At 37.9% G+C, this 25,345-nt stretch overlaps 1 protein-coding gene across 1 annotated transcript in view; it reads left to right on the forward strand.

Annotated features, from left to right (window-relative positions):
• Positions 1 to 25,345, forward strand: part of ATP11C (ATPase phospholipid transporting 11C (ATP11C blood group)) — a 178,642-nt gene that overhangs the window by 146,465 nt on the left and 6,832 nt on the right. The window contains exons 23-28 of the mRNA XM_090263917.1: positions 1,722 to 1,781; positions 8,156 to 8,283; positions 12,778 to 12,913; positions 15,194 to 15,259; positions 16,791 to 16,894; positions 21,232 to 21,385. Of these exons, the coding sequence (XP_090120043.1) occupies positions 1,722 to 1,781; positions 8,156 to 8,283; positions 12,778 to 12,913; positions 15,194 to 15,259; positions 16,791 to 16,894; positions 21,232 to 21,385 (648 nt within the window). The remainder of the gene's footprint in view (positions 1 to 1,721; positions 1,782 to 8,155; positions 8,284 to 12,777; positions 12,914 to 15,193; positions 15,260 to 16,790; positions 16,895 to 21,231; positions 21,386 to 25,345) is intronic.

Genomic DNA, 25,345 nt, shown 5'->3' on the forward strand with positions numbered 1-25,345 from the left:
CTTTATGCATCTGAAGTTTGCTATTGCCTCACCTCTGGAATACTTCAGTGACAGGTCTTCTTGCTTTCTGTTTCCCATGCAACCTACCTTGCATAATTCAGCCAGGTTAATGTTTGAAAAAATGCCACTTTAAAGAAAAACAACCAACACTTCTTAGCTATATTGCAGAAACTTCGCTCTCCATTGTCTAAGGATTAGTCTGGCTCTTAAGGCCCCCCATAGTCTCACCCTGTTTTACCTTATCTGTTTAACATACATAAAGCCTTACCTTGGTTCCTGCTATCAACATTTCTGATTCATCTTTAACACCTAGTTCAACTGCTAACTTCTCTATTCATTGACTTAACAAGTATCTTTGAATATGTTACCAGGTGCCAAGCGCTGTTTTAGGCCTTGAGAATTCATAATAGAATGGCAGGCAAAGTCCCTGTTCTCATGGAAATTACATTCTAATGGGAGGGCCAGACCTCCCCTTCCCACAAAGCACCCCAATAATCCCCACTGAGCACTGCCTCCTCCAGCCTCAGAACTTTTTAAAAAAATGATGACTCCAGAAGCGCTACCTACACTGTTTTGCATTCTACCAGAACTGATGCATGCAATTGAGTGTCGCCCTTCCAGGTGATAAGCTCTTTGGAGCTGTGACACTTACTCTAATGCTGTAGGAGTTATTCAAAGCATGTCTAGCACTTTTCTTTAGGAACATCCTCCAGAGCCTGTAGCATATTCACCTAAGTATCCCCAGCCTGGAAGATGTTCATCCCTTGAGGATGCATTGGATTTTTTAAAAACAGCCTCTAGCCTCCCAGCCTGGGAAATTACCTATGAGGATGTGTGACACAAGGAAGGAGACTGATTTTTTGACATGATTCAAAAATGGGCCCTTGAAACTGCTGCCCAAAGAGAAATCCAGAGACAACATGAACTGGTGACAAGCAGCACTCAAATAAGGTCACAGCCTGCCCTGAGAGATAGCACTCATTTGAAAGTATTGGTTCTGATAGTTTGGCCTGAAGACATTGATTTCAGTGTTTAGAATCACACCTAGTAACTTACAGTGCCTTGTTAATTCTCTGATTGAGTTTTTTAAACCTGTTTTTAGTATCTGCCCAATTAAATTATAAGTCCCTCAGGAATACGAAGTTTTGTTTTACTTTTGTACCACCCACAGTGCCATATTTTGCATATAGTAAATGATCAATATTAATATGTTGATTGTTTGATGAGGCAGTAAAGCATTAGTTGTTACTGTTAGTGTCAACATACACTGTAATAATTTCCTGACTCTTCATTGGCATCAATTCACTTAAAATATGGGCCAGGCAAAAGTAGGTTTTCAGTTGTGAGTACACAAAACACAGAGTTAATAAAGCTATTGTAATAATCACAACCTGTATGTCTTTTTCCCTATGAACAACTAGTTGGCATTTAAGGTACAGTATAGGTACTTATATTGTGTTATATGATCTCATTTCTTCCCTAGAAAAAGAATAGCAAGAGGTTCTCATAAAGTAAGATCCTTCTGCCTTGGTAGGACAAAAGTTGGTATTAATATGAATTAGTAATTTTTTTTTAGTTATTTCCTTACAACTCTAGAATAGAGACTTACTGCATTCTGATATAGAAGGGCTTAGGAGTGATTGTAAACTATTTGGAGTAGTTTCCTGTTTTAGTTTAGAAAGTTAAGTGAAAACATTAACCCTTTTCTCCATTTTTTCCAGAACCTTTGTTTCATTTTACCACAATTTTTGTACCAGTTCTTCTGTGGATTCTCACAACAGGTTTGTTTCCCTAGTTATTTGTTATAATGTAGTTTACATTTGCTATTAATAATTTACGTTTTTACAGTATGTATTGGATTATAGATATTAGAGAGATATGACCAAAGTAAAAGGGAGTTTGTGGACTTTTTTTATTTGTTTGTTTTGGGTCAACAGTTGATCTCCTTGACTTGCATTTTGACAATAGCAGATGTTTGTGTTTTTGCCTTGGCAGTGTTCTTATTATTACTTTGTATTCAAAGTTATTTAGTATACTTGGTTGGAATTGAGATAAGCTTTAAAAGAATATTCTGATTCTTTTTCTTTGTACTAGCATATACAATGTTTCCCAATAATCCTAAAATGTCACAGTTTAATATTTCATCACATAAAATCTCACACTTTTGCAGTTTCTCAGGTTGATTTTCTAGAAAACCATTGACCTTTAAGCTGGCCACAAAGCTGTGGTTCCTGGATAAAATCTTGGATTACTTGAGCAACTCTGCTTTTTTGCTGCACCCCCCCCCATTGTTTTCTTTTGTTTTTTTCTTAAATCCCCATCCCAGGATATATTTATTAGTTTGAGAAAGAAACATTGATCAGTTTCTTACCATATGTGCTCCAACTGGGTAGGGGGTTGAACTCATAACCTAGGTATGTGCCTGGACCAGGAATCGAACCCACAACCTCTTGGTATATGGGACGATGTTCTAAGCAACTGAACCACCTGGCCAGGGCTGTTCTTTATTGTTTCCTGAAAAATGTATTACATAAAGAATATACTGTATGTTAACTTGATATTTAAGTGGTGGGATGAGCCAGGCACGTTTCTCAGTTTGTTTTAACAACTGAAATGGATTTTGGATTGCTTCCCGTGCAAGTACAGCTAAACATAGGAGCTATAATGCTCAATGATTCAGAAATTTTCCTAGTTAATCTGTGAGCAGTTCATTGATATTGCTAAAATGAGCTGCTGGTAACATCACCACAGGTGTTACAGATTGAGTTTCTAAATTTCAAGGTATGCTTAATTCCCTGTGGCAGGAGTGATTTTTTCTAATTTCTCGGCAGCATTTTTAAGGGAATGGATTCTTAGTGGAAGGTGACTGCTCTCTTTCTCTTGAACTTGCCTTGTTACCATTTGGTGTGCTCTCCCTTACTTAAGTGAGTGCCATGTCATTAGCCACATGATGCCAGTTAGGCAGATTGCTTTACGAATTAATCATCTAGCTATAGGAAGTGCCATCAGCCTTGTATTCAAAACTAACAGTATTAGCTACAAAGACTTATGAATTCTGATCAGTCTGCTTTTCTTCAACATTGAGATTACTATTGATCATGTTTCTAATTCCTCACTTAGATGAATGCAAATATTAAAAATATGTTTCAAATTTTGTAGCAAAATGCTGAAGGAAGTGTCTTAATCTGGTTAAAACATTGATTTTATTTTGAAAGCAATCTGTTGCTTTGTTATCCTTTTGAAAGATGTTTACCAAGCTCAAATTGTATGAAGAAAGGAAAGACTTATTCCTAATAAAGCCATCTGATATTCAGACCCTGGGATGTCTGGGGTCTGCTTAGGTTTCCATAGGAATTGATGTTTGGCTTCCTCAGTTGTTCAACTGGTATGTTTATTCATTTAACAGGTATTTCTTGTGTGTCTACCATGTGCCAGACTAACTGCTGGGGATACAACAGTGATCAAAAACCTTACCCCATGGAGCTTGCAATGTAGTGCTAGGGGAAAGACAGACAACAATCAGATAATACATTGTTGGGTGCTGATAAATGTTCTGAAGAGGGAAAAGCATAATAAATCAATAGAGTGTGACTGGGGGAAAGGGTCACTATTTTGGAGAAGCTAATTTGGAAAGTTCTCTCTGATGAGGAGACATTTGGGCAGAGATACTAAGGAGATGAGGGAGCTATGAAGATGTCTTAGAGGAGAAATTAATCAGGTAAAAGGAAGGTCTCTTGAGGTGGTGATCTGATGTACAGTATTAATAGTTCTGAGTGTGACTTGGTGCTTCTGCTGAATGCAGCAGCCTTTATTGCAAATATCTTTGGAGTACTTACAGGTAGCCAGTCAGTCTTTTTCATCTTAGATCCACATGAGGTATTCTCTTCAGCTTTGAACTTGGACAGTGAGCTATGGAAAAATGTGGAAATGTGACCAGGATTCTGATTCTTTAAGCAAAAAGCAGCTCTTAATTTAGCAAAGCTAGAATAATACTGATCTTTTTTCTTCGTGAAAAGAAAACATTTGTAACAGGTTTAACAAACAGTATTATCAACTAAATGGGTTGTTTGTTTTGAGAACATTTTATCTTCTCTAATTATGCATCTAAGAATTACAATTCCCTTTCATGTAACCTCAAAGTACCGTAATGGAACAAAAGTAGATTGATGCTTCTTTTGTTTGAATGAAATTCAAGACTAAATTACACACCAATCAATCTGAGTTATTTTTCAATTTTCTCATTAGTGAAAATTCAGTTTCCAATGAAAATATGTTGTATGCCAGCAGACTAGTCCTCTCCCTTGAGAATTAAAAGGAATGTAACACTTTTTTTTTTTTTTGGAGTACTTTTTAAGTCAGTAGAATGTTTTTGCTGAGTTTAAATCTTTGTATGTGGGAAGTATCTCCATTTTCTTTGTAAAGCCATATTTTTAACTTCATTGAGAATTTTGCATTTACATTCTCTTGCTTTGTCTCTACTGAAGGCCAGAGTTGTCCTTTCCTGTGAATTCCTCCAGCTCTTTGTATACTCACCAATCTGCCTCATCCTCTGCAATTTGTGTGCCTTGGCAGACAAGGCATGAATCATCTGTCCCCAGTACTTGTCAAGGTCAACTAATGAAAGAACTAAGGCTTCATTTAAATTTTTCTCAACCTTTTTGAGTCAACTCCCATCGTGAAAATAAGTGTATCTTCAGTAGCCATTGTTTGAGAATGCATAATTGTGTCAGTTTATGTCATATTTAGATGCATTTTATTAATCAAAGAACATTTATATGTGTGCAAATACAGATGAATATGCGATATGATTTATTCATGCCACAGGTAATGGTTTTATGACAACATCTAGCACTGTATAGAAAAATATTGAACTCAGTAAATATTTTCACCAAAATGAGGTTCAGAGAATACCTTGAATTTTTCCATATAGAAAAAATTTAAAAATCAGATCAGTCTTTTACAGATGTGCTATAGCTTCCAATCTCTACACATTCATTCATTCATTCAATATTGAATGCTTTTTATATACCAAGTTCTATTCTCAGTGCTCAAGGTTGTCAGAGCCCTCTCACCAAACATCACCAGGCACACACTTGTAGTTCAGTTTATTATTTGCTGCAATGGGAAAGAATGTACACCATGAGGAAGAGTGGGGCCTCTCAGGAAGAGAGTGTTAGAAAAGTCTTAAAAGGTTTGGCTTGAGTTAGATAATTTGGAGAGAGGTTTGAGAAATAGGGCCTTGCTCTAAATGAGGTGCTGTTAGCAAGCAAGGGTGATTTTATGACTGGGTATTTCAGTACATCTTATCTAGGAGGAATAAAGACTAGGAGGCTAATGCTGTCATTGGTCAAGAAGCAATAGTCACTCATATTAGCCAGAATGGGGCTGTTGATCATTATTTATGATTTGGACGATACTCATACTCTGTGTCAGATGTGATTGTAGAGTGGTCTTATTTTTGTTTTGATTCATAGTAACTACAGAATGTCCTTGTTGGACGTTGCAGTTCTGTGAAATTTTGCATGTTTGACAGGAGAACACCCATGCCTAGCTGTGAGTGCTAGGCCAGCTCCATGATGTCAGGGGCTGCTTTGCTCTTTCTCAAGCTACAGCTGCCAAAAACTAAACAAAAAACTCTGTCTTCATAGAACTTAAATCCTAGTGTGAGGAAATAGTAAACCTAATAAACTTATAATGTAAGTTAGAAGGTAATTGGTACTATAGGGAAAAATAGAACAGAATAAAGGGGGGAAATGTCTCTGCAAGAGAGGGCGTGGCGAGTTGAATCAAGGATGGTCTCCCTGAGAAGGTGGCATTTGAGCTGAGATTTGAAGGAAGTGAGGAAGTACTATCTAAAGATAAAATGTTCCAGGTGGGCCAACAACCATGTCAAAGGAGGTCTTAAGTCAGGGATGTGCCTGACATATTAGAGATACAGTGAGGAATCCACTGCTGCTGAAGTAGAATGAGCGAGGAGCAGGAAGGGTTAGAAATGGGATCAGAAGATAGGAGAAGCCAGATCAAGAGGGGCTTTATAGACACCCCAGAATTTTTTTTTTTAACATTCAGAGCTTGAAAAAAGGTAATGACATCATTTGATTTATTTTCTAATAGCACTAACTGAGGACTTAGAATAAACTGTAGGTCAAAGGGAGAAGCAGGGGAACCATTTAGGAGGCTTATCAGGTGGTAACAGTAGAGGTGCTCAGAAGTGATCTGGTTCTGAATATATTTGAAGATAGAACCAATAAATACTTCTTAACTGATTGAATGTGCGATGTAAAAAAGAATAATCAAAAATGAATCCAAGATTTTGGTTCTTGTTCATCAGAAAGATTTAGTTGCCCTTTCCCAAGATGGGGAAGACTTCAAGTGGAGCAAGTTTGAGGTAAGGACAGGTCAGGTATCCAGTTCTGGACATAAATTTGAGATGTGCTAGAACCCAATAGGAAATGTCAAGTGTATACTTGGATATATGGGGACAGGTCTGGGCTGGAGATAGATATTTGGGAATTTGCAGTGAATAGCTAATACTAAAAATCACAGGACTGAATGAGGTCTCCTAGAGAGTGAATATAAATAAAAGTTTCAAACACTGAATTCTGGAACACTCCAACAAAAGGGCTCAGGGAGAATAGGAGACTGAGAGGGAATGGCTAGTGAGGTAGGAAGAAAAGACTCAATTTCAAAATATTTCTTGAGCACCTAAGTGGTACCAGAAACCAAGGTAGATACTAGGGTCATAGACATTGTGGAGCCACTCACTGCAGTAGGAACCATAGGAGAAGCAGATTGAAAGGGAAAGTTAATGAATTTGGTTTTAGACATTTTGAGTTGTAGGTGCCTATGGAACAACCAGAAGACAGTTGGAAAATTTGGTCTGGAGCCTAGGAAATTCAGGACCAGAAAGAGTTGGAAGTCATGCCATATATACATATATTTAGCTTTGGTTTTGTTAATACATTTATTTAATTCCTAGTAAATGGCCACATTCATTATCATAAATAATCCTGGAGAAGGTGATATTTAAAGCCATATAAAATATTAAACAAAAACTGTGACACAGGTTAGCCACTGCCTGAATTTAATTTCCCTGAGGATTTCCTGACTTATTCTTAACTGGTCTTTGCTAGCTGAAAAGTCTTTTGAAAAGTTAGTAATACCTGTTAGAAATAGAGCTAATAGCACATAAACATTCTGAATAAGATCCTGTTAAAAGGGGAGGGTATATTAATATGATCCATCACAATATGTTAGCTTCTTTTTTATAGTTACCAGTTAGAGTGATCTTGTTTATAGCACTTCCTTTGCAAAGGAGAAAAAAGTTTAAAAATATGAATAATAAAATGACAGTAAGTACATATCTATCAACAATTACTTTATGCTTTTTTTTAAATCCTCACCTGAGGATTTGTTTATTGATTTTAGAGGAGGGAGAAGAGTCAGAGACTCAAACATTGATGAGAGAAACATCAACCAGTTGCGTCCCATATGCACCCCAACCGGGGATGAAACCCACAACCTAGGTGTATGCCCTGACCAGGAATTGAACCCGTAATGTTTTGGTGTAAGGGATGATGTTCCAACCAACTGAGCCACTCGAACACAGCATCAGCAATTAAATGCATATGATTAAGTGCTCCAATCAAAAGACATAGGGTGGCTAAATAGATAAGAAAATAAGCCCTGGTTGGTGTGGCTCAGTGGATTGAGTTCCATGTGGCCTAGTGGATTGAGCTTTTGTCTGCGAACCAAAAGATCGTTTGTTCAATTCCCAGTCAGGGCACATGCTTGGCTTGTGGGCCAGGTCCCCATTTGGGGGCGTGCGAGAGGCAATTAACCAGCTGATTGATATTTCTCTCTTCTTAATTAATATCGTAATAAGTATGTATAGTGTCAGAGGGGTACTAGATTTATTGGGGTGATCATTTTGTAAATTATATAAATGTGTAATCATTGGGTTGTACACCCGAAATATAATATTGTCAACTGTAATTTAAAAATACTTTTTCCAAAAAAATTTTTAACTTCCTTTGTTATTACAAAAAGTGAAAAACTCTCTTGTTTTAGCTTGTGATTTTTTTCAAACGCATAAATATCATCTTGAAATGATTGTGACAGTACATTTCTTTCTCCTTTGTTGTTGTCATTTCAGCCACTATATGATGCTGCTTACCTTACAATGTATAATATCTGCTTCACATCCTTGCCCATCCTGGCCTATAGTCTACTGGAACAACACATCAACATTGATGCTCTGACCGCAGATCCCCAATTGTATATGTAAGTTGAACATTACAGTTAAAACCGCCTCAGACTTACAAAGCTGTGGGTATCACTTCATATGAAGGTGGGAAGGACACACACTGCTCACCTGGTTTGCCCGATCACATGGTTCTGTTCCATTCAATAGGAAAATGGTGTTATTTTCGAGGTATAGGTCCTTTGCTTGAACGTGTGTGAACCATTTAGTTCAAAATTATTAATTCCTAAAACTTGAACTTACATTGTCAGAGTTCTGGAAATTTAGAGGAAGACAATATTCTAACTACCAAAAAAAATAAAATAAAATAAAGCCTCACACAAATATCTTTGTTAGTTTAGAATATTGATTCCTGACTATAGTGGATTGAACTAATACTATATTAAGCTTTCTCTTGTGAACTGCCCCTGAAACATAGCTTCTCCCTTTGTTATCCCTGCTCTAAAACTGTTTTGTTGAAGAAAATAATTCATCAAGCCATTATATTCATTTTGTGTTCATTGGAAATGCACACATTTCTGTATGGATGGGTGAACTTGGCACTAGCCCCAGTTGCTTAACCCATGCTTTAATTGGATTTTTATAAATAAAGCCTAAAGCTAAGGATAAAGATGTTAATTTACAGCAGATTATAAGCATTGCTAAATACTGGACAGCAAGTGCAGAAGAGAAACCTGGGTGGTTGACATGTATGAAGTGAAGTGTACAAATTAAGGAATTTCTTTAACCAGTATGACTCATAAAATTCACATTTAGTCATTGTTAGACTTAACTAGATTTATAAAATATATCATCATCATTTTAAAGGAAATTTTCAAACATGCACAGAAGTAGGAAAAAGTACTATTAATACAGTGAACGTCCCTGTCCTCACCACTCAGCTTCACCAATTATCAATTCAGAGCCAACTCTCTTTCATTAATAACCCTATCTGCTCTCTCACAGACTTATTTTGAAGTAAATATCAAATACTGTATAAAATAGTTATTTCAGTATGTATCTCTTAAAGATAAGGGCTTAAAAAATAACAGTACTTATATTTTTTAATTTTTTATTTATTGATTTGAGAGAGAGAGAGATTTGTTGTTGCACTTTTTTATGCATTCATTGGTTGATTCTTGTATGTGCCCCGAGCAGGGATTGAACCCACAACCTTGGCACATCAGGATGACACTAACCAACTGAGCTACCTGGTCAGGGCTAGATCTTAAAATTTTACAAGTCCATAATGCCAAATATTCAGTCAATGTTCAAATTTCTCCAACTGATTCATTTCTTTGAATAGCATGCTTATTTAAATCAGGATATAAGGTCCATATATTACAGTTGGTTAACATGTTTCTTTCAATCTGTAGGTTAATAACCTGGCAATTTTTGACAAAATGGATCACTTATCTTGTAGTTTCCCCTGATCTCGAGTTTGCTGATTGCATCAATGGCATTTTTTAACCTGTTCTTCCTTTCCCTGTATTGGTTGCAAAGGAGTAGTTAGATCTAGAGGGGAATCTTAGAAACCTTAGTAGAAATCTCACAGAGTGTCATCTTCCATACTCTCATTTTTTTAAAGATTTTATTTTTATTTATTTTTAGAGAGAAGGGAAGGGAGGGAGAAGAAGAGGGAGAGAAACATTGATGTGCAAGAGAAACATCAATTGGTTGTCTCTCCCACACCCCTAACTGGGGACCCGTCCCACAACCGAGGCATGTGCCCTGACTGGGAATTGAACCAGTGACACTTTGATTCACAGGCTGACACTCAATTCACTGAGCCACAGCAGCCAGGGCTCCCATATGCTCATTTTTAAAATGAGGAACCAGAACCCAGAAATGACTTGCTTAAGGACACAAGTGTAACCAGAGGCCAAACCAAGCTCAGAATTCAGCCCTCCTCATGACCAGCTTTGTGCTTTTACCAGCAGGCTGGTGGTTTTGAAATACTGAGCCAACAGTGTGATCTGTCGTCTGACAACAGCTAAAGTGAAGGCTAGTAGTGCTATTGCTCTGGTTGAAGTGGAGTTAGGCGGCAGTGTTCAGAATCCCTCCCATTCGGTCCCAGCAAGAGTTCAAGCTAACTGCCTAAGTTCCAGTCCTGGCTCTGCCACTCATTAACTGTGTGACCTTGCACAGGTTACTTGACCGAGATGTGCCTCAGTTTCATCTTTGATAAAATCTGGGTAACAACAGCAGCTAATCCACAATGGTTTTATGAGGAGGAAATGAGTAACTATGCATAAAAGAACTTAAAGAACAATGCTTGGCACATAGTACGTTTTCAGTAGATGGTAGCTATTAACCTTTTTATTCTAACACCCTCCTCCACTTAAATTCAGGGCAGTATTGAGCACTTTTGTTCATTAAGAATGTTGAAAACCAGAAGAAAATTGTTGAGTACAAATTATTGGAAGGGTTTTCGTGATGTTTTACTTACTGAACAGCAAGTGTAGGTCCTGAACTATTAAAAAGTTTGCCTAGAGGGTATACTTGCCACATCGGATGCAGAAATGAACACAATGACATAGCTGTTGCCCAGCCCAAAATTCAGTTTCCCTTCTTGCCTGCTCTGAGGAGACACTGCTCTTGGCCTGTCGCTGTAGATTGCTCCATTACTCCAAGTATTCTTTTGTAAATATTAAAGCCTCAGTCTTCATGTGAGGCTCTCTCTGCAGTTGTGTGGCATATTTTAGATAGCACCTTCAGGGACTGACTGACTTAGGCATTTCCCATACATTTTGACATGAGACTAGGAAAACATAATTAGATAGTTTCATGTTTTTTAAGAGAAATATTAGAAGTAAATTAGTTATTTTATAGAGGAAGGAGACATGATTTGTTTCTTCCACAGCTTTAAAAGGCAAAAGAAAGGTCCTAGAACACCAGCTGCCTCCCATCCCGTGGAGGTGCACAGGCCTGTGCTGCTGGTCAGCTGCCCCCCAGATCTATATTCTCTCATGTTCTCCTGCATGTTCTGTTTCCAGCAACTTGGCCATTTATCTGGGTGCAACTGGAAAGCCTCACCTATAACCCAACACACCATGATGCTCCTGTCCATCTTCCTACAGTATGTGATGTAACACCTAGATAAGATCTGGAAAGAAAGGAACCACTTTCTGCCTCAGCTCAAGACAGTGGTTCTCAAAAGCCTCATTGGGTGGCAGTTGCTGGGCAATTCCTACAAGGATCTTTAGAGAGGTGCCTCCCCTGTGGCTCCCAGTTGCCTTGGGAGTCTTGAGTTAGTGGCTGTGGAGTGAGCTTGTTTCTGGGAAGCACCTACCTCTTTTCTCCTGCAATTTTTCTAAGGCAAACAACAGTGCATTGCTTTATGCATCTTCTGAATTTCAGATACCTGCATGTACCTGGAAATCTTACTACCTACCACCTTTTCGGGAAATCCCACAGTACTCATAACTAGCTGAGTTAGGATCAGTTGCACTTACATTTCAAGGGTATTCCTTATTCCATACAGTTCAGTGACATTCTTGGTAGTATTGAGGACAGGTGTGCTGTTTTTGAGGCATTAGATACCTTCTGATAAATATTAGGAGTAATTTGAAGTAGAGTAATAGGGTCCAATAAAAATCTATGCACAAACCCATCTTCTTTCTGTAGCTCTGCTCCATTAGTATTGCTAGCCTCATTTAATATTCTGACTTGTACTGACAAGATAGTGTTATTTTTGTCAGATTTTAAACTTTTGATCTGCCTTCCATTCATCAAAGCATGACTGTACAGCTCAAACATGTTATTCGACTCAATTGAAAAATACGAAGGGCATCCCAAGACCAAACAAGGTTAAATTCCTAGGAAGAAATCTTGATGAAAAGAAATATTTTAACAAGTATAGTTGGAAAGCAGAGGTAGCTTGGTTGAGATCTGAATCAAGTAAATCTAGGATTGTATACTATGTCTGTCCCTCACTAAATGAGTGAGCTCCAGTGTGCTGCTACACTGGTGATTCCCAAATGGTAAAATCACCTGGGGAGCTTTAAAATATGCTGATGCCCAGGTTAGTCTCGGGCCAATTAAATTGCAATGACTTTGGAAGCCATGCATCAGGGTTTTCAAAGATCCCAGGTGATTCCAATGTGCATCAAAGTTTGGGAAGCATTCCCTTAACACCTTTTTGAGGCTCATTATTTATGGATAGGATTGATAAAATCACCTGTCTTATGTGGCTAAGAATGTACTATATAAATAAAAACTCAACCCAATTTTCTGACATATGATAAGAATTCAATAAATAGGGGCTCATTATTAGTGATATTGTCAGGTGGCCAGTAGTTTAACTTAGAAGTGCTCGGACAGTTTAGTCCAATATCTCAATCGGGGTGATGACACAAAAATAAACCTGTAGCTCAGTCTAACCTTTTACCAAAAGCCTTTCTGTCCCTCAGGGGGTAGCTCCTTTCATTATAACGGTCAAACCTTGTGTGTGCTTTTGGCATTTCACTGTATCTTTAAATAAACAGACTACAGAGATTCATTAACCTGTATTTTTTTTCCCCACTTCTCAATAGGAAAATTTCAGGCAATGCCATGCTACAGTGGGGCCCCTTTTTATATTGGACGTTACTGGCTGCATTTGAAGGGACAGTGTTCTTCTTTGGGACTTATTTTCTTTTTCAGACTTCATCCCTAGAAGAAAATGCAAAGGTAAATAAATGTCATTACTCTTTTGGTATTATAAGCATGGCTTATGGAAAACCTTTTTTCCATAAGCGCTAAATCAGTCATACACCTATTCTAGCTGTGATCATTTTGCAAATTTTTTAAAGGTACAGTGTTTAGTTCTCACAACTTCTTTAGAACAGTAGGAAGTGTTGAAGTACAAAATCGGTTCCTGTGTGCATGGCTAACAAGAGAGGTTACATGCAAACCTTTTGGAAGCTTAATTTAACTTGGCTGTAATTTTTATTGGATGAACAGTTTTTGGGACTTCAGACTTTAGACCACTGCACTTTGATGTGAGCAGAGCTTTTCATGTTTTCAAAGCAAAGTCTGGTCCCAGTCTCTCCTTATTCATAGTTGCCTTCCATGCTTAGAGTTCAAGGGGGTAACTGCCATATCTTTAGACTTCCCTTCTCTTCCTCCTTCCCTTCCACATGGTAGCAGGGTCTTTTTCAGAAAGGCTACACTGGTCCTACCAGTGCCTTCCCAGTAAGTGACTACAGTGGTTAGCACCTGCATTAGGGTGCTTTTGAACTGGCTATGCTGTAGGAGAGACTTGCTAATGGGGTGAGGTCTTCCTTCAGCCACACAGTGGAAAATCAAACCCACTGCCCTGCATGCTGCTTTCACGATGTTGGCTCTTTCTGGCCTTCCTCTTTTATGGTCATTATTTTTTTATATTCATAATATTGAAACAAAGTTAAGGTTCAAAAAGAATTTACTGAGTACAATCACTCTATCTAGAAATACGCATCTAGTACTTTATAGTGGGTCCATGTAGCACTTGCCAAGAAGTGTGCCCTACTTAATATCTCTACATGTCCTTGGGCAAGTCATTTCAGCTTTCCAAGTCAACTTTGCCCATCAGTCAAAAGAAGGAATTAGATTTAATGATTTCTTGCATTTTTAGCTTTATGAGTCATTCTGTGACTTTCATTTTTTTTATTTGATGTTTATTTGGCACATAAATTATATAGAGATGACTTGCTTTTTAAAAAGTTTGCTGCAAAGTAGGCAGATACTCTCCTGCTGTCCTACTGACATTGTTCATTTTCTCAGCAAATCCTTCAGGTGGTGCCTGGGGAGCCTCAACGTGTCCTGTGTCCAATTCATCACCCATGTTCGGTTCATGATATCCAGATTAATTAGATTTTACTGTACAGTACTCCCTCACTTATCACAGGTATTACGTTCTAGACCCCCCCGCGATAGGTGAAAATCCGCGAACTAGGAACCTTACATTTATTTTAGTATTTACATGTACTTTAAGGCTTTAGAAACCCTTCCCACACACTTATAAACCTTTCCCACTCCCTTATTAACCTTTTCCACACTTTTATAAACACTACTTATGTTCTTAAACGTATTCTACAATCTTAAACCTATGTAACTTTAGCAACATACGTATACAGGACCGCAGAATCCCGCGATATAGTGAAAAATCCATGATAAGTAATTAAATATAATATTTTTTTAAATCCCGTGATACATTGAGGCCGTGATAAGTGAACCACGATATAGAGAGGGACTACTGTATATGTCATCATCCGAAATGTTTGCTAAATTTATAGTAAGTTGTAAGAACTACTCTTATCACTACTGAAACATAACACCCATGTATGATTTGATCAAGTTCCTTTCTTTGCTTCTATTAACCTTACTTTTTGTTTTAATTTTTTGAAAACCTTTTACATTTCGTTTTCTGTTTTAATGTTATGCATTCAGATCTTGACAGCATTTGGTAAGCATATGTGCCATTCATTGCCATTGTTAGGATTTATACATGGTATCTGCTTTTCTTTGATGTGCATATGCTGACAGCTGTACTATTTACAGCCGAAAGACTCTTTTAAAAATGTGAGTCCATTTGTCTGCAAATTAGTCCTTATTTCAGAGCTTTAGTTGTATATTACAGGAAAAGCCCGTATCAATCTCTTTAGCAACATGAATCATGTAATGACTTGTTTTGATGAACATTACTGTTAGTGTCATAGACTTTTTTCCTCCCTTATTATACCAGTATTCTCCCTATTTGTTGCTGCATGGAATAATGTAAATAAATGCTACCAACCACAAATGTGCTGTACCTGACCAAGAAAATCTAAGGTCACAATAAAATCCAACATTTTGGCCTGATCTTTTGACCTGATATTCCCCAAACAATTCATACAAACTTTTTTTGCAGTTATACACAAGATTAAACTTGGATTTATTTTTTAAGCAGGCTTGTGCGTTCTTGGTACATGTAATTATATTTTTTTTCAGGTGTATGGAAACTGGACTTTTGGAACCATTGTTTTTACTGTCTTAGTATTCACTGTAACTCTGAAGGTTAGATTTTTATTTATTTAACTATTTAACACCATTTTTGTAATACTTCTGGTCTTTTACTAATATGTCATTTTTGCCTTTTTATTATGGGTTGTCGTTCAAGTCTGAATGCTTACTAAAATGTGTGTGATATTGGAGGTTTAGGTATTTGTATACTGTTTGTGATTCATTTTTTACTATATATTGTCTACCCTCCTTATTATGTTTTGTTTTTTAATTCATATATTATACTTATTTCAGAAATCTGTTCCTTCTTTCCAGCCATTTTCTAGATGCTATAAGTGGTATATAATTAGACCATGAATGTGTGTGTGTGTGTGTGTGTGTGTGTGTGTGTGTGTAAAGTTAATTTATGATACACATAAAGCACTTAGAATGGAGTCTGGCCCTTAGAATGTGCTCAGTACAATAAGTGCTAGTTGTTATTTATCTGTATGTTTTACAGGATACTGATTTGAAATGGAAGCCTCACCACCCTTTTTTCCCCCCAGCCCTGTGTTATGGACCCAGGGCTTCCAAGTTCCTTTCATAGTTAAGGTGGGCCTTATTGCAAAAGGCATGCAGTCCCTCTTCTTTGGGTGGATATTATTGTGACATTTTCCCTAGCATCCCAGAGGTTGAGAATTCAAAACTGGGTTATGTTAACAATGTTATCAACATTCTGTTAATGAGTGAGAAACTGTAACAGAGAGCTGAAGAACATGGTGTCACAGCACGTACCAAAACTGAGATATCACCTCCTCTTTGATCATTAAATGCCCTGGATTTTCACGTGGCCCAGAAATTATAAACAAGTGAAGCAGACCATACTGTGTCTTTAGCTTGCATTTGAAAATTAGGGTTCCATGATCTATAGAAACAATCAACCGTGGCAGGAACATGAAGGGATTAACATCTAAGATGACTGAAAATGTTAGTTTAATTGATAGGTAAGGGTTTTGCAATTGAAAGGCACACTTCGCAGTCAGACCCATGATCCATCGCTACATGATGCAGGTGTATAGAGCTAATTTCCTTTGTATTTAGTTACTCCATTCTGTTGTGTCTGAGCTATCAATATTTTTTTTTGTAGTTTACTCTTCCTAGCTACCCCTTCCCTCTTCTACTTCTTTTCAGTATACCTGCCTCCATGAGCTAGGGCTTCTCCTTCTGCCATCATCTCCCTGGCCGCCACTGCCTGAGGACTTGGGGCTCCAGACTCCTAGATGTTACCATTACCTAATTCTTTGACCTTCCTTTACTAGCAAGACATCTGTAGCCCCATACCTACCAGCTACTTGCTTGACCACATCTCCATACCTGTGTTATAGAGTCTAGAGAACTTAGGGCAGAGTTCAGCTCCTTCGTACCCTCACGTTATGAAAAATCTGGACTCTGTCCTCATTTTAGTTGCATTATTTTCTGGAAGCCTGGACCAAGCTAGGTCCTCTGGTAGGTATCATATTGTATGCTAGTTATCTGATACAATAGTGTATTATTGCCTGGTGCAATTCGTATCCATCATGACATTTCTTGTGTTGTATCTTTTCAGCTTGCCTTGGATACTCATTTCTGGACGTGGATAAATCATTTTGTGATTTGGGGTTCTTTAGCCTTTTATGTATTTTTCTCATTCTTCTGGGGAGGAATTATTTGGTAAGCAGCTGTATATGTGTGAGTAGTATATAAATAACAAAAGTATATGTATATATACATTGTATATGCAAGCATTAATTATACTTTTGACTATATAAGATGGCAAATATTCAACATTAATGGACTAGAAGTTATTTCTAGCCAATAACACTGCTAATTTAAGTGAGATTTCAAATACAAGTATGTAGAGTGCATGAGTTACTCAAAAGACCTCCCTTCCGGTAGCTCTGCCCAGATCTTTCAATTGAAAGTGTGTAAACATCTCTCTATGAAGTGAAACTGTAATTTCTAGTATGACCTCCCATATGATTTATAGTGGAAATATCCTATGAAGTAAGTTTCTACACAATATAGTGGCTGATAGATACATTATTAACTACCTGGGCCTTATTATCTCTTTATGGTATAGAGCTGTTATTCATGTCACTACAGAGGTGCTTAAGGTATAGAATATATACCACTTAATACTCAGAGGATTATATCTTAAAATCACTATCTCATTGTTTTAGAGGGTAAAAGCAGAATCTACAGCTTGGCCTTAAAGTTCACTCAGTTCATTTGGTTTAATAAATGTGTGTTCAGGATTTATTTGGTGCAAGGTACTCTGTGGGATACAAAGACATATACTGTGCCCCTGCATCAAGGACATTAGAGTCTGTTGAGGGACACATAGCTGTGGTTGGGAGAGTTATAAGGAATGAAAATTAGATTTTCAGTGCCTTTCTTTACCCACAATACAGAGATTAGGGACACCAACCCTCCCTACCAATTCCCTGACAGTCAGAAATCCATGTACAATATTTTGACTCACAAAAAAACTTAAAAACTATAATCATCCCATGGTATCTGCTGGGGAGTTATTTCAGGACCCCTATAGATACCAAAATTCATGGATGCTCAAATCCCTTATATAAAATAGTATAAAGCAGTGCAGACAGTCAGCCCTCTACATTCGTGGATTTCCAACCAAGGATCAAAAATAATGTTTTTCATATGCATTTGGTTGAATTTATGTAGGTGAAATTGGGGCTACATAGGGCCAACTGTATATTTATCTGTGTTGTTCAGGGGCCAAGTGTATTTCTTTTACACTTAATCAATGGCTTCCCCTGATAAGGATGCCAGCAGCAGAGAGCATGGCTAGAGTAAACCATAAAGATTCCAGGAGTCCATATTGTCACTGGTTTAAGCAAAATCATATATACAAAAAATTCTATGTTATCGTAGAAATGTGAGGACCATGTTTATGTCCCTTGAGAGTTAATTGGGAGAAACTCTTAGTTTTTTTGAAAAGCTTTTTAAAATAAAAGCCTTAATAAATAAAAATATGAAAACCTTAATCACTTAAGAAAGTATTTCTCAAAAAATGTAATTACAGCATATATTTGGCACCTATACAGGTAATTATTAGAGCAGTGAAGCTGAAGGAAGTCTCTACTTTTTCTTTTTTAAAAGATTTTATGTATTTAGTTTTAGAGAGAGGGAAAGGAAGGAGAAAGAGGGAGAGAAACATCAATGTGTGAGAGAAACATCGGTTGGTTACCTCTTGCACTACCTGGCCCACAACCCAGGCATGTGCCCTGACAATGTATCAAACCTAAGACCTGTTTCACAGTTCAGTGCTCAGTCCACTGAGCCACACCAGCCAGGGCTGTATTTTCTTTAATAATACACAAATGAATCAAAGTTGAATAACCAAATGTAATATACAATTGTAGTTCTGCCACAGTACCATAATTCTATGAATCTAACTCTTATCATAGACTATTCCTTATTAATTTAAATAAGTCCTTTAAGTGATTAAGACATCATAACACCTGTTTCAGTTCATTAGCGATACTTACTAAAATTGAAATATTACTTATTATGTTGCCTATAGTGTTTTCCTCAAATAGAACTGAGTTGAGCTACTACATGAATATACAATTTATACTATAAAGTAACCAGCAAAATGTGACTAGAAACCATATGAAACTTCAGCTGAATGCTGGTTGCAGCTAATATCTCTGGACATGTTCAACCCTGAGGCATTGTAACACACTCCTCTTTGGGAGTGGTCAGTGAGAATGATGATTTCTGAGCCCCTGAGCCCCGAACCCAGTCCTGTAAAATCTTCTGTTTTTACTAGTCCCCTGCAAAATTCTATAGATGCCATCGAGGTTAAAAAAAAAAGAGAGAGGGTGGAAGGGAGAAAGAAACATCCAGAGATATTCGTCGTCGTCGTCGGCAGCCGTCCGTCTCGAGAGACGATGGTGTAGCTTCTTAAGTGTCTATCTGCACCGCCGAGAATGGCTGTGCAGTCCGACTCGGGAGTGACACGGCATCTGTCTCCTCCCGTGTTGAATTGACATCTTGCGATGACGCTGGAGTGTCCTCTCCAGTGGAGCTGAAGCTACAGAGCCTGGGCAGGGTGATATGGAGGGTCTGCTGTTGCCCATGCAGCAGACCCCCCCTCTCTTCGCAGCTGAAGGGTCCAAGGGAAAGACGGAGTCAATACAGCTTGGCTTCAGGTGCGCCGCAGGAGTTGCCGGTGTTGACTACAACGTCAAACCGCCTTAGGGACTCCGGCTCCGGATTTTCTGTCGGGGTTTACTCCCTTAGCCTTTCCCCTGAAGAGGTATGCCGCAAGGCAGCGGAGGTTTTTTGGAGTCAGAGTTTTCCTTCTCTGATGTACCCTGACTGGAAGATCGAACCAGCGACACTTAGCTCGCAGGCCGACGCTCAATCCACTGAGCTAAACCAGCCAGAGATATTAATCAAAGAATATTGTGGGTACTATGCAGACGAATACCCTGTGACTAGCTGTCATTTGTCTGCTGAACCTTTAGGGCTCAGTTAACTAACTGCCTAGAAAATTAGGGTGCTTTTCAAAACTATAGAGTGTAGGTAGAGCTCTGAAGAAGTGTTTTTCTGTATGGTAGGGCCCCTACAAAGCCTGTTTAACCCAAACCTACTAACTATCTCCACCTCACTGTTCTGCCCACTTTTTAAAAAATCCTAACTTGAGGATATATTTACTGATGTTTAGGGAGAGGGGAAGAGAGAGAGACATCGATGTGAGAAACATCAATCAGTTGACTCCCTTACGTGCACCTACTGGGGATTGAATCCGCAGCCTAGATATGTGCCCTGACCAGGAATCAGACCCATACGTTTTAGTGTACGGGACGACGCTCCAACAAACTAAGCCACACTGGCCAGGGCTGTTCTCACTTTTTATTCTTCAATCTGCTCCTTGTATATGTAGAATTACAAGCTTGTTTTTATCATGTTACATATGAGTGCACAGATATAAATTTTAAAAAGAGAACCAAGTTCATCTTCAGTGAGCACTATGTGTGATCTACATAAAGGGCACCAAGCAGCTGTCTGCCTCAGGCTCCTAATCCAAGGATAGTCTGATGCAAATCCCAGCCTTGGACATTGGCTCTGTGGTTCCACTCAGGCGGGGGAAGAAAACCTGTTCATGCTTCTCAGCAGCCACCTAATAGTAGTTCAGTGGATGACTTGGAATGAAATCCAACATCAGAATGAGGGGTCCTCCTGGATTTCTGAACTTCAAGGTTTAACATCCTATTGGCAATATTCTGCTCTGTCAACCTATTTGGCACACACTAGTACTCAATATATATTGTGGTAGAGTCTTCCCTTTTGAGAAGGATAAGCTCTACAGTTCTTTTTGTATTTATATAGGGACTTGAGGGGGTTATAAAAATGTCTTTTAAATTTGGAATATAGACTATACAATCCACTCTCATATTAATAAAACAGCCGAGGAAGTAAGATGCTATTTAGCATAAAAATCAATCATTTTTCTTGCATATCTTGGAGCCCTAGCATTTTCTAATGTAAATAAATATTTTCCAGTTGGCAGCTTTAAAGTTGATTGCTTGGTTATTTTAAAGCCAAGTTCATTTGTCCTGGCCAGTGAGGTTCAGTTGGTTGGAGCATCGTCCTATACACCAAAAGTTTGCGGGTTCAATTCCCTATCAAAGCATATATGGGAGGCAGCCGATCAATATTTCTCTCTCACATCAATGTTTCTTCTCTCTCTCTCTCCCTTGCTCTCTCTAAAATCAATAAACGTTTTTAAAAATTAAAAAAAATAAAGTCAAGTGCATTTTATTATCCTATTTTTCTTTTTTGATTATACTTTCTTTTTCAAACATTTGATAAATGAAATCTGTTTGCTACTTTTGGAATGTTCTAAAGAAAATTATTTTTATTATTGTTAAAAGGAAAACTTTTAAATACAAAAGACAGTTTTGATTACACTTCTGTTTCATGTGACACAAACTGATTTGTTTTTTTAATTATGTATTTTCTTTCCACTTTAGGCCTTTTCTCAAACAACAGAGAATGTATTTTGTATTTGCTCAAATGCTGTCTTCTGTATCCGTATGGTTGGCCATAGTTCTCCTAATATTTATCAGCCTTTTCCCTGAGATTCTCCTGATAGTATTAAAGAATGTAAGAAGAAGAAGTGCCAGGGTAAGAACTAAATTTATATTACAACCTAATATTTGGAAGGAGCTTCAATATCTGCCGTGAACTTAAAAGACTTATTTAGAGAATTGTTCTAGTTACAGCATGTTAAACCCCTCCTTTCAGGTTCATCACTTAATTTCCTCTTCTGCATAAAAAGTATAGTAAAAAACTTCGTTATCCAATACAGGTGGTAAGTAGATTCCTTAATAGTGTTCTCTGTGACCTTTAGCAATCCATATGGAGTATCACATATGCTCCATATGGAATTTTAAACGGAAAAAAATAATGTTTTTCTTTAACCTAGAATTTTCACACTAGGAATTTCCACACCAACATTCCAGCTTTAACCTTAGAAATTTCCCTGTGGGTTGTTTGCAGATTTTTTTCAGTTGATAACCCCAATTTGCCTCTTTCAAAACCTTTTCCCTTCCTTTAATTATAGTGCTGCTTAATCTCTGAGTTGCTTCTAGCCCTGTCTGTCCAGCAGTATAATTGAACCAAAGAAAATTTCCTGGATGTGGTTTCTACATCTTTACCCTCCTAAACACACTTGTAAAAATTCAAGATGGTTTTATAAGTGTGTTTTTATTGTTGCTGCTTAAATTGTAAGTTTTTTGCAGGAATGAGAAGTTATTACCCTAATTTCTTGGCCCTGCATTGTCTGATATTTTTCTAACTTTTCTATAAGAGCCTTTAAAGTGAAAAGGGTAGATTAGCCTGGAAAATGAAAAACTTCTAGCAAATTTTGACCAACACATTAATTAAATATGTCATTCCAGCCAACACTAGCTCATTTTGCCAAACAAAACCCTGTTTCTATCATGCTGACATCAACTAGAGCTTGTAGCCCCTCCAAGGCAACATTTTTGGGAAATAGTCTAAGCTATTTGATCACATTTGTGAACCAGTTTAGCCACAGTGCTGGTTTGTTTGATTTTATTCTTTTTTGACCTATTGAATTGATAGAATCCCATGGTTGTCATCATGCAGACATAGGGAACTAAAATAATTATAGTGGGAACATCTTCAGTGATTAGATATGTAAAAGAGGCACATCATTGATACAAGTAAATATTCGGCCCCAATCAAAAGCAATAGATTTATCAGTGACGTAAGCCACATTGTTTCTTGGTATACGAGGCTAGTCAGTGTACAGTTAAATGGTTGGAACTGGCCTTAATTCTCTGCTTCTGCATACCTTGTGGATCCAACTGGACACAACAATGTTAACCTAGCTAAGACTACCTTAGTCTGCTCTTTAATCTTTCTGGTCCACTCCTGACTAACTCCCTCTAGCCCTGTGTTTAGTTTGAGAATCGGAAAGTGACATTTACTTATCTGATTATATTCTAACATCAGTTGAACAGAGGTAAAACAGATTGCTATAATAGGTTCCCCCCAGAATGGCTCAGGTGGCAATTTGCGTAAAGCCAAATAAAAAAATGTCACCGTAAAAAATGTTTGGTGCCTTCTTTTAATAAAGAATTTGTCTTGGAAGGATCTCTGAGGTGTTCTTCCATTCTCCTTATTTGGGAGTACACTTTGGGATGCTCCTAACTGTTTTTCTTATTTGGAGCTCATACTAAATAATGGCTCACACCCAGCTTCATGCTCTAAAGATAATACAAAAGTCTCAGAAATCAAAACCTTCAAATATATCTTATCCTCTTTCTTAGTCCCTTTCTTTAAAAACGCATAGATACTTGGGTGATAAGAACTACTAACAGACATGAAAAAATTAGATACTGGCTGACAGTGACTTTTATGTAAATTAAATGGTTGTTAAATGGAGGGATGCCACAAAGCAGTCACAGATAAAGACTAGAATATTCCCAATTTCTGTTGAAAGCATGCAGTTCTGGGACTGTAGCCCTTTTTACACAGCAAGCATAGAATGTTGCCAGGGGTTCAGCATGAAATGTGTTTGTCATGGGTTATGTACATTATAGGAAGAATTCTAGTGTCTGCTGTAGCTTGGCATGCTGATGTGCTAGAACAACTAGGAGAATTTCCATAATCACCTTCATGCATTCAATCATTATTTAATTTATTCCTACCCTCATTGAACCAATGGACATGTTGAACCACCTAATGATGAACATCTCTCTTTACAACCAGTGTCTGAAAGACTACATGGATTTTCAGACTATGTGGTTTTCAGAGTTGCAGATGAGACAGAACGTTGTGGGCACTCAGCAGTGCTGCCACTTACTTGTGTTTCTTTCTTTTTTTTTTTTTCTTTTTTTTTTTTTTTGCCATTTTTTTCCCTTGTGAGAAAATGCAAGAGCAAAGTAGTGAATATGAATGCATAAAGGCCAACTGAAACATCGCAGCCATAGGTATCTGATAAAAAACATGTTTACATAAGGCCCTATTCGGCTATATCAAAGAGGCAGAGGCTACTTCTAAGATAAAGGAGAAAGAATATCTTAATAGCCAGCAGTCTGGCATCCTGGGTGACTACTTTGTTCAATATCCCTTGCTAAGGCATTGGCCTTATTTTAAAGAGAGGCAAAAGATTCTTTTCCATTAAGTTGGCCTCTTACCTGGCAGGCTCCCTAATGGGATAAAAGATGTGTCCCTACCTAGAAGTAGTAGATCCCCTGACCACCAACCAGTAAGCATCTTGGATACTTTGTACACACTGCCAGAAGTGCCTATGGCAAGGAAGCTCCCAGTGCTATCCTCACAAGGGTCTAGTCTGCCTCTTTGAGAAGGGCATTTAGCAGTGGGTAGTGAAAATGTCTCTGTGGCCTTTGAGAAAGAAGCTAAGCCATTTACATGTAACAATTACAGAGCAGCCTTCTGGTGACTCCCATTCAATTAATCCCACATTCCCTGAGGGTCCACTGTAGGTTAGCTACTTAGATGTTAATTCAGAGATGACTCTGATGAGGACCCAGCTCAGAAGGAGTCTCTCTAGTTAAGTTCTAAAGGGGATTTGTATGATAAAAATAAGAATAGTGGACTCAACGATATGGCTTGTTTTAAGACAACTGAGGTATTTCAGTGTCTGAGTCACTCACTATCTCCTGAAGCCTCCAGTACAAAGGCTTATATGACGGCCTCTACCACAGCCAAGTTCTGCCATGGCAGTAGCATTATAAAGAATTATTCTATCTTCGAAAAGGTGAAGAGATTAAGAAGTACAAATTGGTAGTTAACAGAAAAGTCATGGCATGTAAAGTACAGCATAAGGCATATAATCAATAATATTGTAGTAACTATGATGCCAGGTAGGTACTAGATTTATCATGGTGATCAGTTTCTAAGTTATTTAAATGTCTAATCATTGGGTTGTGTAGCTGAAACTAATCTAATATTGTACAGTAACTGTAATTGAAAAATTTTTTTAATTTAATTTTAAAAGGTTGAGAGGGGAGGAATTCTGCTATCTTCAGAAATAGGTTCCCTCAGTCACTTAATTCAATATAGTTAAGCTATATAATCCTCAGCTATATTTTCAGCAATGTGCTTAATTATTTTTAAAATCTGTAAATATATTTATTGATTTTAGACTGAGGAAGGGGGGGGAGGAACATTGGTGTGAGAGAGAAACATCAGTTGGCTGCCTCCCATACACGTCCCAACCAGGGATCAAACCTGCAACCTAGGTATGTGCCCTGACTGGGAATCAAACCCCCAACCTTTTGGTATACGGGATGACACTCCAACCATCTAAGCCACACCTGCCAGGGCACAGTGTGCTTAATTTTTGAGCTAAGATTCCATCATTAAGGGCCATAGGGCTTTTCTGTAGCTTTTAAATCAACAAAGCTGCACTACCATACTGCTGACAGTGGATGATGCAATTTCAAAGGAAATTTAAAGTTTAGGATTTTTGATATTTCAAAAGTTGCGTTCCCTCTGAGCACAATTTTTGGACTATCTCTCAATCAGTGAAATATATCTAGACTTTCTGGCCAATTAGTAAATACCATTTCCCATTGCCTGTAGAGGAAT

This window comes from Furipterus horrens, unplaced genomic scaffold, assembly GCF_987537825.1.
Source record: "Furipterus horrens unplaced genomic scaffold, mFurHor1.1.pri manual_scaffold_17, whole genome shotgun sequence".
Lineage (NCBI taxonomy): Eukaryota > Metazoa > Chordata > Mammalia > Chiroptera > Furipteridae > Furipterus > Furipterus horrens.